This window comes from Protomyctophum parallelum (genome assembly GCF_964188405.1).
Source record: "Protomyctophum parallelum genome assembly, chromosome: 11".
Lineage (NCBI taxonomy): Eukaryota > Metazoa > Chordata > Actinopteri > Myctophiformes > Myctophidae > Protomyctophum > Protomyctophum parallelum.
The window spans coordinates 19,223,950-19,232,531 of record NC_139707.1 but is presented as its reverse complement, the minus strand read 5'-3'; the positions used below and the strand labels follow the sequence as shown (position 1 = coordinate 19,232,531).

The following is an 8,582-nucleotide window of genomic DNA, read 5'->3' as shown; positions in this document are numbered from 1 at the left end:
TGCTTATTGTTCACGTATTATATGCCCAGAATAGGGACTCTAATATAGGGTTCAAGTATATTTTACAAATAGAGGCAACCGTAAACATTCAAATCACATGATGCAAGTAGAGTAGCCAAAGTACTTGCAAAAAAACAAACTAAAAAAATAAACTGTCCATTTAAAATTCAATTCATCCACATGTGTGTGTAATGTGACTGTATTCAAATGTATTTCCAAAAGCTGCCGAATAGTCATAAATGTAAACGCTTCATCTCTCAAAATGTGCAAAATGGAAAAAGCAAATAATCAAAGTGAATCCTCTTTGTGTTTAATTATAAAGATAGTTTTTAAAAGGTCATGAAAAATATGCAAATAAATTAAATTAACAACACTTTGGTACGGTTGCATTAACAATTCACTGATTAACCTGTATACCATTCAATAATAAAAAATAAATAATACAATCAAATAAATAATAAAATAAAAAAGATGAATACAACATCACTATACACTTAAAGTGCCCTTTTCTTTGTCTTCTTCATTGCCAGACAAAACTTATTGTCTCCACCAGCCGAAGGCATGGGGAGAGTATGTTTTGCACTCCGTCCGTCCGTCCGTCCGTCCGTCCGTCCGTGACCAGCTAATCTCAGCCACCGTTAACCCGGTCGATGCCAAATTTTGCACACACACTCCCTGGATGCCAACCATGAACCTCTGCCCCAAACTTTCCAGAACGGCCTGTTATAGCGCCACCAGGAGGCCGCTTTGTGCAAAACAAGTTTTTTCACAGTACACCTACAGATTTTGTCCAAACATCACGCAAATTAGTACACAGTCTCTCTAGAGCCATTCAACGAAACGGGTCTTTCAGATTTCTCAGACTCCATCCTGATTGGTTAAGATTGGCTTCCAAAGTTCACAGGAGTGCTCAGTTTCAAACAAAATGCTGCAAATCATGAACACATCGCGTGATTTCCCTGAAATTGTGCACGCACATTCCCACTAGGCCGAGGACGAAATGCCACATGAACAATTTCAACTCAGCCTCAAGGTGGCGCTATAACTGCCCCAAAAGTGTTTTTACCTCTAACTGCACGGATCTGTGGATAACCTGGTGGAGACCTGTGCCCAGAAGGGCACTTTTTCTAGTTTTCTATGTTTTACAAAAATGGACCAATCACAAACCAACCAATAAGGAAAAAGCACAATACAGTCCAAAGTGAAAATGAGTGAGTTCCTCTACTCCTGTCGTTAACATGTTTTTTTGTTCCACTGAAAAATATGCCATTCATTTTCCCTATAGAGATTAACAAAAATATGCCATTCATTTTCCCTATAGAGATTAACAAAAATATTCATATTTATATGAATGAAAACTGCTAAAACAAAGGGTATTTATTATTTATTCACCAGGATCCTGGATGGCTTGATTCTAGGTTTAAAATAATTTATATCAATATTTGTGTAAATCTCTATGGGAAAAATGAATGGCAGATTTTTCAGTGGAACCAGAAAAGCATGCAAAACTGCTATGCCCTATAGGCCAGCGGTTTTCAACCTTTTTAATATCAAGGACCATTATTTATTTGGAATTAGAGCCACGGACCACCATTTGATGACATTTAGCCTCTCAGACCCAAATCTAAAGAATATTTGATTTTGTCCACAATTCTTTCCAAATTGATGTTGGTAGCGTAAAATGAAAACAACAAATGGTTTCATGTTACACTCTCAAGAGTTTAAGATCTATAAGGGTCCATTTGGAACCACCTCAAGGACCACTGGTGGTCCCAGGACCACTGGTTGAAAACCACTGCTATAGGCGACAACATTCAACAACTAACACCAGAACGTGATAAAGGTTGGCACGTGGCAATCAGGAGTGTGCGGGGTCCCCCTCTGGCGGGCGCTCCTCTGTGCTCTGGTCAGATGGGGCGGAGACAGCAGGGGTCATGGAGGAGGAGCTGACCCCGTTGGATGTGCTGACGGAGCTGTGCTGGATGGCCTCGTTCTGCGTGGGGCTACTGGGGACCGACATGTCTTCACAGCTCTCCTCCTTCTCAGCGACTGCAACACAAACAAGCAAACAGACACAAGCACACTTAGGACAAGTCATGAGCAAACCATTATCTCAAAAGATTAAAAGTAAATAAAAGATACAAAAAATACAAATAAGTAAGCAGATATAGCTCACAACGTGTTGCATTGCATTGCAACATGTGAGCTTGTAGATCGACTATTTCCACTTTGAAATAGAACTGTGACTTTTGGTTCTGGGAAAACACCAAATTTCTCTTTTGGGTCTCAAGCTAAATGATTTGGGGAAACTCTGGTATATTGTTTTGCATTATCATGCACACAGGCTGTGGAGATACTATTGTTTCCTAAAACTAGATAACACTATGAAATCACCTCATACATTCCAGGAAGGCTTAGAAGGCTTCTGCATGTAAGCCTAATTGGATGTAAAACAGCTACTTGCGTGTGGTGAATGTGAACCATTTCATTAATCCCCATAATGCTACTACCCCCCACCCCCCCACCCCTCCTTTAATTAAAGTTCCTATGTCAATTTAAACCCACATCATAAGGGTGCATTACATTCTGGGGCATGTGGCAGTGTTTTCTCTCCCTAACTGCGTGCTCAGTCGTTTTTTTGCTACCTTGCCAACTACTGCAGCGACAGATGATTACAGCACCTGATTTTAATGATGCTCACACTGGAGAGTAGGGAAGACTTGGAGTCGAAATGCCACCAGCTGTTAAGCAGTTGCATTGAATTAATTGGATCCTGATGAAAAAAAAAACTCTACTCTCACGCTCTGTCTCATAAAGGAATAAGGAGCACTATGATAATTAATATTGCTAATGATATGAAGTCAGTTGAAATGGCGCTCAGTAATTAATGACTGAGTTTGGTATTTGGAAAATGTTGAATACAGATTCCATAGCACCAGTAGCAATGAAATTGCATTTAAAATGTCTTGACAAATGGTGTCTCCCTCTCCCTTCTTCATAACTGGAGTTTTGACCATGTGATTTAGTGCAAGTGAATGTCAGTGTACTATAAACTCTTGCCATTTCTCCCTGGAGAAGTTTGGCCTCAGACTAAATGAGCTCGAGCTTTTGTTCCATGTTCAAGTGCATATTATTAGTCCTAATGGCATTAAGGAGTGCTCGGCCAATATGTCATAATACACAGCATTTCTGGCCGCCTAAGCATCCAAAGCTCTTTTTTGCTCTCTCGGTTTCCGATATGGTTTTCACCATAAGCAGATGGACAGCTTGGTCTGCCAAGTGAAAGCGTTTTCCTGGCTTGTTTGCGGGGCAGGCTGGGTAATTTCCTTCCACCTGCCATCTCTGTGCCTGGGCAGGGCGATGAAGGGTATTACCAGTCAGGGGCTGGAGGGCATTTGGAACCTCAGAGATATGAAAATACTCGAGTTGATGAGGCCTTTACATGAATAAGCCATGGTGCAGGCGCAGCTCAGGCTGTTGTCTCACACACGGTATCAATAAGTTCTCTTTCCATTTAGGTGCTGTTAAAAATCTCCCTCACTTGTCAACAAAGTGCCAAATTGAGGTGGCAGGGTACCTGGATGAGACGATATTTCCCTCACCACGGGTAAAGCACTCAAAATGTCATCCTTCACAAAAAAATTAAATAAAGGTCTACAAAAGCGAGGACAGAAATTCTCAACAAACATGAGGAAAACGATGACCCAATTCATCTACAGAACCAGCTTAAAAACAATCCAGACAACACCAAATGAGGCCTGGCTGTGACAGCCCACCACAGCCAGGACGCCATCAGTCCCATAATATTCATGACGCGTGTCAGTGGGATGGTTAGCAATAGCCGATGCATAATGAACAGCCTGGCTCCGTGGCCAATCCGCCATGAGAGCGCTCCACTGTCTTGTCAAGCTTGCAGCTTTAATGGACTCATTTCAGAGGCAATCATTGTCAATACAAGTCAGTGGTGGCGTCTGGAGCTCATTGGTGATGTGGCTTGAGTGCACTTCTTCTGGATAGCAGCTCATATTTAGGTGGTGAGTTGTATAAGATTGAGGAGCCTAGGTGGTGAGTTGTATATTTCAGTAAATTGAAAAGTGTAGCAGTAGCTTCATCTCACAAAAGCGATTTAAGTGTCACTGAACTAGTAGGAACCATTAAATAAATTACAAGCATGTTTTGCTCCCTCTGACAATAGGACATTTAAATGGAGGATGCATGTGAAAAACTTCTTAAATGATTAAAACAGCATGGAATAACTTGTACATTTAAAGATACCATATTATGTAGGCATCACTGAAACCATTCATACTCCTGGACACAGCTGTCCTTTCGTTTGTGATCGGTCTTCCTGGGAGCATGTGGCACACATCTATGTTTACTTAAAGGCTTATTGATATATTGCATCCCCAGAGCACCATTACATTATTTGTGGAAACCACCTGAGGCATCACACAACCAGAATTTGTCTCCCAACAACACAGCATAGTAAATAGTAATACCTAAACTTCAGCAGAAAGTTTTTCGAAAAAGAGAGAGAAAGCAGCATAATGTGTCCATAGCTCTTGCAGGCCGACCATAAGCAAGACGTGTCCTTCTGGTGGTTGGCTGGGCCTCGTTTTAGGAAATGTTTCATGGGCGGCCGCAGGCTGAGAATAATGGAACATTACTCACTGTGATAGCCAGATTTCCTCTGCATGGCGGTTACAGGGCAATCTTTATGAGCCAGAAGAAGCTGCTTCAGCTGAGCCACTTCATTTCTCAGCAGGGTGACTTCGTTCTTTGAGAGAAGAGACAGACAACAGCACTCAATAACGTGGTCACTTTGGAAGATTTGTCGGATTACAACACACACATATGTCCATGCGGTAGAGATATACAGCAGAAATAGAAATTTCACAAACTAAATGTGGTTTAGGACATTTCTGTCCTTGGTTTTAGGCTTTCATTATACAAACCTACCTGAAGTATAATGATCAGGAAATAGTGAGAAAAACAATTGGGTCCCATTAACACCTGGCATTGAAATCCTAATCCTAACAGCATTCCACACATCAAGAGTGGTCTAGATGAGAATCGAACATGGAAGAGAAGTCCAAACATCCATCAGAACGATCCAGAATGATCATTTTCAAGTTACACCATAATATGGTTTAAAACAAGACCACTACACAGTACATCGCTGCATATTAGGGATCTACATGGAAAGTAATTTCACTGGCAGTTAATAAAGAATGTTTTTTGTAACCAACTATGATTAGTTTTTTGTAACCAACTATGATCACTCTAAAATTAACTCATTTATTTGTGGCTAACTGTTAGCAATAAACCCATGTTTCCAGGTGCCACCATACGCGTTCACTTTAAAAGACGGAGTTTGGACCTCCTATCAACTGCTTTACACCATGATTATATTTTCAATCCCATAGCTGGAACGGTGGGGCGTTGCCATAGGAACCAGACCAATGTTAAATGCTGCAGTGGGACTCAACCATTTGGGGTGTGTATGTATATATACGGACCTGGGATATGACGCCCTCTAGCGTCGGGGTATATTATATACAGACATGGGAAAGAAAGAATTATGGGAACATTCTGAAAACACCCCAAACTAAGCATAATTCCATCTATAAGGCCAAACATGATGGGGAAAATATATTATGCTACATAAAAGCCATTTGGAATTGTTTTGCCTAATATAAATATTCAAACAACCTAATCTTAAATACAGCAGAACAGTAGTATGTGATTTTTTTTAACCAGGTCTCATGGTTAACCTACAAAAGAGTCCATCCATGCAAAGAAATATTTTGTTGATTTGGCTAAACAAGGAAAACAATGGTTAACTTCACTGAATGGGAGTGTACTCCAGACTCTCAGTGACGGCGGTGATGGCTCAGGGATAGAGTGGCTGGATGTTAACCGCAAGGTTTCCAGTTCGAACCCGGGCTCCCCCAGAGTTAGTGACGAGGTGTCCTTGAGCAAGACATTGAACCCCTAATTGCTCCTGATGTGGTGGTTGGTGCCTTGCTGTAGTTTCCACCGCCATCAGTGTAAAGCGCCTTGGATAAAAGGCGCTATATAAATGCCCCATTTAATTACCATTTACCAGTGAACATTCTGACAAAGATTGGCATGCTGGTGTATTTCCATTCGGGGAAGGCAGGTTTATCCATAAATGTACCCATGAGGCAGCCTGCAACTCAGAGAAATAATTTACCTTGACACTTGAGGAAGTGGGTGAGCTGGTACTGCTGTGTAAAATTCTGTGGGTCAAAATGAATGATGTCTTGTCGCAGAAAGAAAGCGCATTTTGCAATAAAATTACGATAATAAATAATAGTTTAAATGACTAGTATTTAGTAAATGATTAGTAACGGCAGCACAGTTTAACAGACGATTAGCTGCGCACATCACTACTGCAGATAAGCTCACACGAGAAAGGCAAAATGTGGGAACACTAGAATGGATTAATATATTGTAAAATAAAGCGAAGATGCAGACCTTTTTCCTTTATTCCAATTATGTTTCCTTGCAACAATTATGAGCCTTTATCTATTACTGACCGGCACAATATGTCAGTAGCTGAGCTGTTCCGATTGTCAGCACAAGTTTGGAGACTATGTAGGAGATTTACACTCCTGTGTCATTACAGCTCCCAAGGGAGCCGGGGATTTCTGCATGTCGTAAAGAGACAGTCACATTATGCTGAAGGTGACTTTAACTGGATTTAAAGCGGCTAGGGCGACGACGGAACATCCTATGGCAGATTTAAACTCTTTCTCTTCTCCTTCAAAGAAAAGGGGGGCTTGTGGGCGTGGGTGACTTAATCTATTAGTCTAAAAGCAGCCAATTTATTTGATTCCATCTGTTTAGCCTAGCTGGTGTTGGCAGTGCTGAGATGCCAGGAGACAGATTTAAAACACAGCTGGAATGGGCCGCATGTATCACATCCACTGTACCACATATGATGCTATGCTCACTGCCTTCCAATGCAACTGCTGTGCAGAACCTATGACCAAAATATAGGCTATGCTTTTGGTTCACCCAATTTGATCACTCTGAACGACAACACAAAAAGATATCCTTGCTTTACCAGGCTGTTCAAGAAAACTGAAATCTAATTACTACAGTGAAAATAGAAGCCTTTATAATTTTTTGTGATATGAAGATAACAGGAAATAATCAGCAGACAAATCTTTGATTGATCAGTGAGTGCTGGTTGGTGTCCAGGCAGTCACAAAGCCTTATTTAGAACCGTAGATCCTGCTGCTGCTTATGAGTGCATTCATGACCAAGTTAGAGGCTGTTTGAACAGTTAAAAATTATTCTATAACTTTGTGAATAAAGGGAGTGAATTGGCCTTGGCTGACGCTAGGAACCCTGCGAGCTGCCTGCTCTGACACCTCATTAAAAAGTCAGTTAAGGATGATGTTAAAGTAATCGTGCATCATTAGAGCCAGCTCTGCTGATCAGCCAGGCCATGTCAGCATGGGAGTTATAAAAAATAAAAAAAACTGCAGGCTTGATTAATGCCCCCACACAAAGAGCACTTTCATTCTCTGATGTTAAATTATACATATTTTTCTGCCACAAGTTGCTCTTTTCTTTCACAGTTAAAAGCAACTCTCTGCCTATTTGACTCATCTGTCCCTCCCTCCCATCTCATCTGCCGAAGCATTTATTTGAACTGCAGCTGGCGAGCCTGAGACAAATGGTGATAACTTGTTTTGAACCCAGATATTAATGACATGAACCCATTTCCTTTCCACTCCAGCCCCTCTCCTCTGCTTCTTCTTCTTCTTCATCTTCAACACCACCCAACTCCTCCTCCTCCTCCTCACGTCTTACTCCCCGCTTTCATAGACAAATAAGACAGCGAGCAAATAAACACCACATCTCATTTAATTGTCTGGAACACCGACGTGCTGCACCCCCGGCTCACACTTATCAACAGAGACAGCAGTTACATGAACTGTTTCGAACTTGTCAGCATCAGATCCTAATTGCTTCCTGCGAAATGAAGGTTCAAAAAGACACCTTTCCCTGGGAGATTTTCGGGGCCATTCAGTAAACTGCTGAGACAGAAGCGCAGACACGCTTGTGTGCGGCTGACATCTGGAGGATACATCTTTATTGACAGGGACGTATCGATGTAAAGGGCTCACTAAAGCGCCGCTGTCGTGCGGCAGCTCTTCTTAATCGGCTTTAATGACTTCATCACCACGGAAGGGAGGAGCACGTGCACACACTCAAAACACAAAACAATAAAAACAGACATGCGACAAATACAAACAGCCGTGCTTGTGGAGACATGGAACAATGGAATGGATGATGGATTGATTAGTCACGGGGCTTAGAGGGCTTAGAGGTTGAACCACTAACAACCATATTCTGCGGGTGGAACAGCAGATCTACAAGCTCATAACGTGTAGCGTTGTTGTGTTATGAGCTTTTACATCGGACATTTTCGCCAAAGACATTTGTTGTGGAGGGAGGGGGGTTTACTAAATATAGAGGGTATAAGTGGTTAAAGGTGAGATTTACCTGCAGTGATCCGTGGGTGGAGTTGAGATCCTCAGCTT

General features: G+C 41.7%; 1 protein-coding gene across 2 annotated transcripts in view; it reads right to left on the bottom strand.

Moving 5' to 3' along the window:
* Positions 1 to 1,137: 1,137 nt before the first annotated feature.
* Positions 1,138 to 8,582, bottom strand: part of atf2 (activating transcription factor 2) — an 18,835-nt gene continuing 11,390 nt past the window's right edge. For both annotated transcript variants that reach the window (XM_083776225.1, XM_083776226.1), the window contains exons 6-8: positions 8,545 to 8,582; positions 4,672 to 4,777; positions 1,138 to 2,049 (exon numbers count right to left, since the gene is read on the bottom strand). The exon at positions 8,545 to 8,582 is cut by the window's right edge and continues 169 nt beyond it. In XM_083776225.1, coding sequence (XP_083632351.1) covers positions 1,859 to 2,049; positions 4,672 to 4,777; positions 8,545 to 8,582 — 335 coding nt within the window. In that variant the 3' untranslated portion in view covers positions 1,138 to 1,858. The remainder of the gene's footprint in view (positions 2,050 to 4,671; positions 4,778 to 8,544) is intronic.